Here is an 11,708-nt window from a genome sequence, read left to right on the forward strand (position 1 = left end):
ATAACGTTTGGTCGAGTGACACTTTAATTGGTCGTATTAACGTAACATTGCTTTGTCATTACAACGTTGTTTGGAAAAGTTCATATTAACGTTTGATCAAGTTTACATTTTTGTTGGAGATGTCATATTGTCATTGTGACTGTATATATATGTTTGATCATTTAAATGCAAGTAACGTTCAGTTCGAACATTTTGGCATTGCGGTTTATTGAAATTAAAGTTCAATTTATCATGAAATCGCTACGCGCTGTACGCACATCACCCACTGAAGAATAGTCAGTTAGCGATAATCTGTGAGTCTTCGTGAGACCGTTGCAAACATGAATTGCAACTAATAAACCATACAGTATTTATGAATAACGAAGCTTTACATTATATTACATTCGATATTGCGACGATGGCGGCCCATATAAATGCTATATTTTAGTATAAACGATTACTAGATGAGTATAAAGACGACAGAAATTTGCAATGCCAACATCCCAATAGATGTGATGCTGTTTATATATGTCAACACCGGCCATATATGGTAAATGTTGGGCACGATCGAAAAAGTTTGTAGGCTCAGATTTCGATTATAAACGCCGCGCGTTTGTCTCCGCCGATAGTGTTACGTCTTTGCGTAGTTTGCGACAAACAAATCTCCCATTATTTCAAGCCGTTTTGTTTGAAATCTTTTTTTCCTTGGAACAACTGAAGTGCCAAGGTCATCAAAGTAAGTAAATATTGCTTTGTAGTTTCTAATAGGAATGAAAATAAAAGCCAATAAGGTCAAAGGGCACCAAATTCAAATGTTCTTCAACTGAAGCATTTTACATTTACATTTTTTCAGCTTATCTGTCTCGATTATATAAAGAGAAAGGGATTCTAAATTACAAGTATTCATATACACGTCACAAAGGTAAGAAAAGATTCATGATTTATGTTTCTTTCTGTCAAATTCCATGAGGCAAGATTGCGGCATGTCAACGCCGAAATGAATGTCGGTATATGTCAATACCATATATGGTCAGCACTGTGTGCGATTCGCAAAATCAGATCGCTTTTACCATCACATATACACGCGTTCGTCACCGTTGAAATTTGAAAACTCTACTCTGCGAAGAAAACAGTAATATCAATTATTATCTTTCGTTTTGAACATTTCGTTTGGAAAGAATTGAAATAAAAAGGTCGTAAACGTAAGTAAATATTGTTGTAGATTGTAATATGAATGAAAATTTGTTTGTAAACACTGTGACATATATAAGGTCAAAGGGCATCAAATTATAATGTGTCTTCGGCTCGGCGTTTTAATTTGAATTTTTAAAGCTTACCTGCGTCGATTATATAGAAAAGGTTACTCTAAATTCGAAATATTCATATACACGACACGAAGATACGAAGACATTCATAATTGTTTAATTACTTCTAAAATGTGCCATGTTTTTACTTTTTCTGTCATCTCCCATGAGGAGAGAGGGTCTATAATAGAAAGGATCAGGTGCATGGCATTGTATTATTGTGTTTAAGCCTGTGATTCGCCCTGGATAACCTAAGATATGTTCTGCTCATGTTTAAAAAAGGCTAAACTGGTCGAATGATTGTATTTGCAGTCTATAATAGTTTGGATTATTTGTGTTCATGGCTTCCAATTCTCTAGCTACCTTTGGTGAAGTGTGATAAGCTGTCATTTGAATTTAGTCTTTAATGAGGGCTATGCTATGTTCCTTTCAGAGAACAACAGAATGATATTAAAGTAATATATAAATAACTTAAGGATATCGGCAGAAAAGCACCCCTAACTATTTTAGGCAATAAAAAATTGTGCCGATGTGTATTATTTTAAGTGGGTCAGTATAGGTATAAAGTAATTGTTCTTCACACATTATAGACCAATTTTGAATTTAGGCATAAACAAAGTTACTATTTTTATAACTTATAATTTCTTTGAAGTTGCCCAAATAAAATGCTTTATTGTGACACCATGACCTAAGTAGAGGTTTTGAAAGACTCAGCAAATGTTGAAAGCATACCAATAAAATTAAATCCTGGTTGTTTACTAAGTTTAATGAATGTGCATCAATATGATTGAAACATCGACAAACAAGTTATGCCAGTTTAAATTGGAAATGTGTATTTTAAAGTTTTTGTGGTAATCAGTGTAAGGTGATTCAGATAGAAGTATTACAAACTATCTATGTTATTATAGACTTAGATACATTTATATGGCATACTGATAGTGGGGCAGAGCCATCCCTATTTGGTTTAAGTTTTTAATTTTTCATGATAAATACTTTAAGCTGATTTTATAATTTTTTTCAGTTTAAAACAATGAAATCTAATCGGGCACAATACAGGAAAAACTGGGCTGCTGCTAATAGAGCATTAAGACGTGGTGATGCTCTTGTGCCTAATAATGATAATGGTCAATGGTTAAATCCTGAAGACAGTGGGTCTAATACCGAGCCTGAGGATTATGAACCACCCCAAAAATCTGTTCGAACCACTCCTGAACAATCATGTTCTTCCTTCCATGATACTGCTAATGCTGCAGAATTTGGGGAAAATCAATTTATAAGTAGTTCCTCTGAATCTGAAGATGAATACCCTCAACCAAGTTGCTCTTCCTTGAATAAGAATGATAATGTAGACATTAGTTGTAGTGAATCTGAAAATGAGATTTCTTTTGACAACAAGTTAGGTGATTGGGCAAACAAATTTTCTATTAAGCAAAATGCTCTTGATGGTTTGCTTGTTTTATTAAAGGGTAATGGTCACCCAGATTTACCCAGCTGTGCTCGTACATTGTTGCAGACCTCCAGAATTGTCTCCATTGAAAAAAAATCTGGTATGGATTATGTTTATTTTCCTTTAGCTGAGACTTTATTAAAGCACTTTAAAAGACACCCTGTTGAAACAGTTCGAAACACTGATTTGCTAGAAATCTCTTTAAATGTAGATGGGCTTCCTTTGTTTAAGAGTTCTGGAAAAACCTTATGGCCAGTGTTGTGTGCCATTGTGAACATAAAACCTGTTGTTGTTTTCCCAGTTGTTCTGACATGTGGGGACTCCAAGCCTAAGGATTTGGAGTTTTTAGATGAATTGATAAACGAGTTGAATATTATTCTTGAAAGTGGCCTAAAAGACGGTGAAAGAGTTTTGCCTGTCACAGTTAGATGTATTGTTTGTGATGCCCCAGCAAGAGCACTTGTGAAAGGCACCAAGCTTTGCTCGGGTTATTTTGGCTGTGACAAGTGCACCCAAAAAGGCATGTGGGCAGGCAGAGTGATCTATCCCCTGATTAGCAATCTTGAAATACGTACTGATATTTCCTTCCGAGAACAAGCTCAGGAGGAACATCATCGTGGGTTAAGTCCTTTCTGTAGTTTGCCTGTTGATATGGTTAAGAAATTTCCAATTGACTATATGCACCAGTTGTGTTTAGGAGTGATGCGGAAATTACTTTTGGTTTGGATGAGGGGGAAGCGTGAGGTGAGAATGTCTGTTGGTCATGTGGAGGCTGTAGGTCGTAAATTAGTGGGGCTGAAACCTTTTGTCCCTTCTTTATTTGCAAGAAAACCCCGTAGTTTATTGGAAGTAGACAGGTGGAAAGCAACAGAATTTAGGCAGTTTCTGTTGTATACAGGCAAAATTGTTTTGAAAGGGATCCTACGGCAAGATCTGTATGAGCATTTTTTAGTTTTAAGTGTTGCAAGTTCCATTCTGGTATGCCCTTCTTTAGCACACTGTTACAAAAATTATGCCAAGCAGCTGATGGAATACTTTGTTCAGCAAAGTAAGGTTTTGTATGGTGATGAATTCCTTGTATATAATGTACATAGTATGATTCATTTGGTTGATGAGGTTGACGAATTTGGGTCTTTGGATGCATGTAGTTCATTTCCATTTGAAAACTACATGCAAAAATTAAAAAAGATGGTTAGGTCAGGGAAAAACCCGATTGCACAGATAGCTAAACGTATTAGTGAATGTTCTAGCACCATTGAGAAAAAATGTGAAGCTCTAGTTAGTGTGAAAACACCCAACAATGCTTTTCAGTTGGATGACACATCTTGTGTTGAAGTGGTTGAGCGGGCTTATTCTGTTGAGGATGAGGAACTATACCTTTGCAGAGTATATGAGAAAACCGAACCCCATTTCACTAATCCTTGTGACTCCCGTTTAATTGGCGTCCATAAAGCAACCGCGCGAAGGAGTACAATGAAAGTTCTGCCCATGCAGAAGCTCACCAAAAAAGCAATGGTTATTGACATTGGTTCTGAGAAAAAAATATTTATGGTTGTTCTCCACACCAACAATTGATAACTAAGGTAATGGTCTACAGATGGCTCAATAAACACATTACCAAAGCTGTTATCAGAAAACATAAGCTATACTTAGTATTAGAGTTTATGTTTGTGACTGGCGTATTAATAATTTATTTCTATCCATCCTTAGATGTCAAGTGATAGTTTTGCTGTGGTGGAATTTGTTGACGAAAAGGCAGTTGAGGTTGTAGCCAAAAGCTGGATTGAAACTTGTGATGGGGTAGGTTTTCATTTGTTAGGCTTTCAATCAATATATTATCGGCTACACAAAAGTAACATAAAACTGCTTTTCAGGATTTGTATTGCTATTGGCCAAGGACAAACGTTTCCTTAAGGGTGAAAAAGCTGGAGCTGCCAGATAAAAACAGTTGGAAAAAATATAAAATTAGGATTTTCTCATATACAGGTACATACCACAAATTGTTTTTTGACACTCTAAATTTGTGTTTGTGTCACATCCATTATGACTTCAATTGATAATTTCTTAAGTTGTGCAGGTCTTTATGGAGATTTTGGCTAGTAGTTATAATTATTATTAATATAATCTTTATACCTTCTGTTGAACAGACAGCTTAGTAAAAGCAAAAAATTTTGCAAAAAAGGCTCTTGCTACATCCAACATAGAATCAGATGAAGATCCTGACTGCAATGTGCCACGGAAACGTGTTTGCATTAGAAGTAGCATGGAGGATTTTCCAGACTACAGTGATACAGACAGTAAGATAGATTTTATAAGAATGAGTGGTGTAAACACCTTGTTTTGTGCATACTTTGAATGAAAATATATCTTATTTTGCGATCTTGTGTTACACTAGAGGATGATGACAATGATGAACAGGAGAGGCCACAACACGTACCTTCACAGCGTGCTAAACTACCAATAGCACCAAGTTTTAAACCCTCGGTGCTCCCACGAAAACCCAACAATGAACGGTCACCTCCACAAAATGCAGAATCTGTAGACATTATAGAAGACTCCACTAGTCAATCGGGAAGTATGGTGATATCAGCACTGAGCCAGATCCTGTCTACTGATCCAAGTAGTAAGTATAGTAATAACTAATGCTGAAAAGATGATCAAGAATTCTCATTTCAATTCACTTTTAATAATCTCTAATGTTTTGATCAAATCTAATGTTTCTTTAATTTGTATTTAGGCATATACAATGATTTGGTTACGATCTCACATGAAGGTAGGAATATTAATTCTAGGGTTTATTACTGTATAGTTTTGTCCATCGTCAATATATTGTAGTACAAGATTTAGCTAATGGTCCTAATACCTCTTTTTTAGATATACTAGACACACAACCTCTGCAAGAAGCACCCAGCTGCAGCACTTTCCACACGCCATCCCAGTCGAATGGTATATATAAACTTTACTGAATTGTCAGTTATTGATGACTATTTTTTAAAGAATTTACCATTTACAATAGCTACATTATCTTTATTTACTATTGCAGATATATTCGACAGCAGACATAGGCATAGCCCCTTGCCGAGTAATCCTACATCAAGGCCTAGTGGTATGTTAATCCAGTCGAAAATAATTTTCTATAGTGTTCACAAACAGAAGTGCTCATAGTATAACAGGAAGTGATATGAGACTCTTCTTTAACGGATAATATTTTAGGTGCTCATTACACTACATCTCTTTGTAGAAACAAAGAATATAACGTTTCCTTCTTATACTTTGTTTTGTGCATGTATTTCCTCGAAAGTAACTATTTTTAAGAAGAAGCTGGCTCGATAATGTTGTGAAACGATTTCGTTTTTAAGGACCTTTTATATTGCCATTGGAATTAGTCACCTATATCTTGTAAATGTTGTTTGTGTATAATGTAATTTTAGGTACCCTATTAATGGAGCAATGCGCTCTGAATAGGGATTACCCTACCTGTCAGGATTGACAAAGCATGTAAAATAAATAAAAATTAACTGTATTATTTAAAATCAACCTTTTGGTTTGTAATATAGAAGCGTGTTTGAGAGTGCACAGAGATTGTAATGAAGCAACAGTTGAAGAACAGATTAGCGAAGTTTTAAAATATGCTCCCAGCAAGGCTGGAGGTTCAAGATTTAAGGTAACCAACTAACCAATTACAAGCATTACGTATTATTGAATAGTTTTGTTTAGTGTAAAATGCTTCAACAGCGGGAATATAATTGTTGTGAAAGACTTACAAATACAAACGGGTATATGTTGCGTTCAATATATACCTCTGGGCCTGGTTGTATCAAGCCCGTTTAGTTTAAATGATGGGTATGTTAGAAATAGAAAGCAAGTCTATCGTTTTAAATATTTTTGACCTTAATACAAATATACTGTTACAACTACATGCATATTCAGCGCATAATATTCAAGTCGACTCATTCAAGAGAGTTATATTTATAAGAGTATTATTTAATTTTCACTTATTCAACGTTTAAGCTAAATGAGCTTAATACAACCGGCCCCAGTTAGTAAGTTTGATCATTATCACTTATTTTTATCTTCCTTCCTTTGTAGGATCGAAAGACACAATCCGAGCAACAAGAGTAATATAACCCTGACACTGTCCTTGTTAAAAATGTTATGTGATGTATATATGTATGTCTAAATGGTTTGTAAATAAACCTGCTTGTGAATTAATTTGCATCAGTGAAATATAATATTTAAATCACATTGTGTTGTGTAAATGTTTTTATAATAGTTCCCTAGTCTAAAAATGCAGTCTACGATTAAGTCTCATCGATTTAATATTTCTATAACAAACTGATTAGGCGATCGATGACGACGGTGTCGGTATTGCAAGCTGGTAAACGCATTTGCAGGAATTTTCAATACATTGCCAAAATAACGTTGTCTCAACGTTGATATCCAACGTTTTCTTAACGTTGGTTGGACGTTGTTTAAACGTTGCTCGAACGTTGGTTAAAGGTTGCATTAACGTCGGGTTCTGAAGCTAGGTTATCCGAACGTTGAGTAGAACGTTGTACGCACGTTGTATTTACGTCGGGCTGTAACGTTAATCCTAACGTTAATACCACGTTCCTACGAGTTCACAAAAAAACGTTAAACCAACGTTAGTAAATAACGTTATCTAAACGTTCGACGAACGTTCGTACAACGTTCATACAACGTGATTGTGCTAGCTGGGTACCACGTAAAATCGCAATATTTCTGCAATTTGATGAGCTCCCAAAAAAATATGCATCTTGTAGATGCAGTGTATTAGTCAAGTGAAGAGAATGATATAAAAAAACTACATCAATTTTTAATTTTTAGTCGCTTATAAGCTGCCGAATATTAGCATAAATTGACGCAGCTCAGTTGTACTTTATTTCGCTAAATCCTAGCTTTCTAACTAGCCACATTTGAACTGTAGGTATTTTCGTGGTGTATCTACTTGAACAGTTTTTATATTTATAATCCGTAGTAATATTGGCGTAGCGGATGCACTTCATTTCGTTGTTTCAACAAACTTTGCATACTCATGATATTAGTTATACTAGCTGTGAACCTAGTTAGATTTATAGCCCGTTTGTCTGACGTTTCAGTCTTTTGAAGTGTCCTGTTTTCGTCTCGCGATCAGTAATGTTTTGTTGTTTTCTTACAACCGAGCTTTATTGCATACGTCACACTGCATACGTCACAAGTCCTAAACTCTCGGTACCAGTCTTTCAACAGTTTACGATTGAAACAGCCTAGTTCCTAGGCCTCATTGCGCGGGTTTTAAAAGACTTTAGCAGCCTTTTTACAACAAAAAAATTTTTACCGAGTCAAGGGCAGTAAATTCTTTCGGAATTTCACAATTTTAATTTTTTCCTTTTTTCCTTGCTTGTTTATGACGGCAACCTGTCGCCAACTTATTCGGTTTGTAATAATCCAAAGAGAAAATGCTTTCAAAAAGACAAATGATTCCACTAATCAATAATCACCAGCAATAATACTTTGCTGACGTTGGCGTTATCTTATGGAAATCAGGCTTTACATTGCTAAAATCGTTACATACAACAAATTTGAATTTCCCGGCTGTCGACAATCATTTAGAATATGCATTCCAGATGAACACAATATCTTTGAGTTTTTTTAAAACTACCCAGTGTTACTATGTTGTTAGTTCAGTTTATTATGTCGCTAACCGGAAGTTCATTTGACAAATGTAAACATTAAACAGTTGATGATTAGGAGATGTTCAAATAAATGCACAAATACAAAATAAGGAATTACACATAAAATGAAAGAAAAATTACAAGTTTCTTGATAGGAGTTTTTACTCGTTACCAGGTAACGTCAGAAGGTAGCGGTCTTCTTCACGCAGGAGAAGTTTTGTTTTCACGTCGTTTGCGCGTTGAAAGAGACTGGACGGACTGTCCTCAGTGAGAAAGAAACTACACAACCGCACTCCAATCGACGATGTCTGCTTCACTGGTGTTTCTTCATCGACGGATATAATCATGCCTGGTCCCGACGTGTTGTAAACCCCGTCAGAGATGCATCCCTGTCTGGCGTAGTCGTAGTCGAGAAAGTCCTTTCCCTGACCTTCGCCGCTGGTGAAGATGAAAAAATGACCCGAAATCGGTTCGCCATCTTTGTAGCAGGTGGATGTTTTACACTTGGCTAGTTTCTCTGTTTGGCCGCAAGCGAGGAAGACCGCTGCATGGTACGCGCTGATGTTCCACATCTTTCTGTGGGCCGCCCAGTTTCCATGGGTAACACGACAATTTACTTCGATCAATGTGATTTCGTTTCCACGCAGCCAGAACTCGACATTAACGAACGTGTTGGTGAGACCAAAACGCTGGGCCATCTTTAACGTGTAATTGTATATCTTCTCATATGTTTCCCCATCAGCTGAGCCGGCAATGAACTGTGGGGAAACATAATGAATAAGCCCTCCCGGCCTGCCAGGAGAAAGTTCACAAAAGCCTAAGGTGAATGTTTTAAATATGCCATTGTTATCACACCAGCCTTCGAAGCAGTATTGTTCGCTCATATCTACGAGTTCTTCCACAACAGCGATATTATGCACTGCCAACGGAAACTTTTCCAGATCAAGATATCGCCTAAAAAACTCGCGGTACCCAGTGAAATATGGAGCTACTAGCTCATTGAGGTTGGCCAAAGCGGTCTCCATTTCTGCTTCATTTTTAACACAACAATGTCCAGCGCTTGACGCGAGAAAAGGTGCCTTTAGAATGCAAGGATAGCGCATTTTATCCTTCCATTCGCTGGACGGTTTATCCATGTTGATGTAATCAAACCAAAGCTTCCCATTTTCCGTCTCTCTCGAGTAATACTTGTGAAGACAAAGGAAAGTGGACTCCAAGGTAGGACCTGGCAGACCAGTCTGTTCACATACCACAGATGCCACTACAGACGCCATATCGTGACTGCATAAAATGGCTGTTATTTCGTGATCTTTCACGTAACGAACAGCTCTTTCGACGTAGGATATCAAGAACTCAGGCTTCGCCAAGTAACTGCCATAACCTAGAGCTGTCGTTTCTTTGTCAATAACATCTTCCAAAGCGTATAAAAAGTGAATCTCGTACTCATTTGGATCAAGTACAGCTGCTTCAGCATGGTCAAATGATGTGGGAAGAAGATTAAGAACTTTGTGCATTTTGGAACGTTCCAACACTGACCATAGAAAGGCAAAAATTATTTTATTGAACAGTTTTTGGTCACCAGATGTGCGTTCAGTGAAGCTAAGTAATATTATATACGAATAATATAATGTTTACATACAACCACTTCAGAGGTATCCTTCGCAACTGTGAACCTTGAACTTTGAGCGCGTGATGGATGATGGGTTGTAAATTTGCAACTTATTTATCATGGCCAGAATATCGCTCCAACATAATCTCGTAGTACACGTTTAAAAATGTCGACATCGTTTACCAGTTATCAATGCTGTCATGTTAGGATATATCTCCATGCATGCTACGCCGTCATCTTAGGATAGGATTGCACATCTGGGATGTATCTTTCAAAGAAGTACTTTTGCTATGCGGCTACTATCATAGGCAGGCCAAATATGCGTGATGATTTGAACGCGAAAAATTTTTCTGTAATTTGTAAACATGGTGTAAATAATATATAAAGGTTTTTCAAAGGGGTCTTAATTTCGAGTGGTATCATAAACAACCCAATTCAAGCAAGGAGCAGTTGAGATAGTCAGTCAACTATCGGTCGTCCGGCAGGAATCAAACTTACGCTTATGCGATGCCGGTGTCACATACATATCATATCATATTGCATGCATATCCTACGCTTTCCTATGCTACTATATTGCACCATTGAAATCGTTTATTAACACAATAAATTATAATTTGCCGACGATAATAGTCCAAATATGGGCATTCAAAGCCCAACAAAGAATCATTGATTGTGTCTACGTTACCCTCTTAGGATTCACTTCGTTTGTAAGAGTATTAAAAGAACTCTTTATCCACCTATTTACCACTCATTACCAGTCCATAGTTTGAAACGTGAAGGCTGTGTTGACCGTTTTACCATTTTAGTAGAGTATATTACGTCGCTAACCGGCAGTTCATACAAGTTTTTCGACTATATCCAGTTTACACTCGTCATCAGTTTTGCTGCGAGTCATGAAAATATCCAGTGGTAAGCGGAATTCAATATTTATTTTATAATTAATTCGCTAAAAGAATCAAGTGGGCTTTCAAGCAATAAAAATTGACGACATGTTAATACAATGTCAATGAATAATTCCGTTACAACTTGCTCGCTGTTTAGAAATTATCACTAAATCTTGTCTAAGTGTCCCATGTTTACAAGTATACAAGTTTACAAGTTACCAGGTAACATTAGAAGCTCGCGGTCTTCTTCACGTAGAAGAAGTTTTGTTTTCACCTCGTTTCCGCGTTGAAAGAGACTGGACAGAGTGGTGTCAGTGAGAAAAAAATTGCACAACTGCACTCCAACGTTCGATGTCTGCCTTACTGGTGTTTCCTCTTTGACGAAAATAGTCATGCCTGGTCCCATCGTGTTGTAAACCCCGTCAGAGATGCATCCCTGTCTGGCGTAGTCGTAGTCGAGAAAGTCCTTTCCCTGACCTTCGCCGCTGGTGAAGATGAAAAACTGGCACGAAATCGGTTCGCCATCTTTGTAGCAGGTGGATGTTTTACACTTGGCTAGTTTCTCTGTTTGGCCGCAAGCGAGGAAGACCGCTGCATGGTACCCGCTGATGTTCCACATCTTTCTGTGGGCCGCCCAGTTTCCATGGGTAACACGACAATTTACTTCGATCAATGTGATTTCGTTTCCACGCAGCCAGAACTCGACATTAACGAACGTGTTGGTGAGACCAAAACGCTGGGCCATCTTTAACGTGTAATTGTATATCTTCTCATATGTTTCCCCATCAGCTGAGCCGGCAATGAACTGTG

General features: G+C 37.2%; 1 protein-coding gene across 1 annotated transcript; it reads left to right on the forward strand.

Moving 5' to 3' along the window:
- Positions 1-605: 605 nt before the first annotated feature.
- Positions 606-6,406, forward strand: LOC114517166. The gene is made up of 11 exons (XM_028536823.1): positions 606-715; positions 833-901; positions 2,305-4,313; positions 4,441-4,530; positions 4,605-4,716; positions 4,878-5,027; positions 5,126-5,353; positions 5,468-5,503; positions 5,605-5,676; positions 5,774-5,836; positions 6,288-6,406. Exons 4-11 carry the CDS (start codon positions 4,441-4,443, stop codon positions 6,404-6,406), a joined length of 870 nt encoding a protein of 289 aa, XP_028392624.1. The 5' UTR covers positions 606-715; positions 833-901; positions 2,305-4,313.
- Positions 6,407-11,708: the final 5,302 nt, after the last annotated feature.

The sequence above is a fragment of the Dendronephthya gigantea genome, unplaced genomic scaffold, assembly GCF_004324835.1.
Source record: "Dendronephthya gigantea isolate DGI-Jeju-01 unplaced genomic scaffold, DenGig_1.0 000007F, whole genome shotgun sequence".
NCBI classification, from domain to species: Eukaryota; Metazoa; Cnidaria; class Anthozoa; order Malacalcyonacea; family Nephtheidae; genus Dendronephthya; species Dendronephthya gigantea.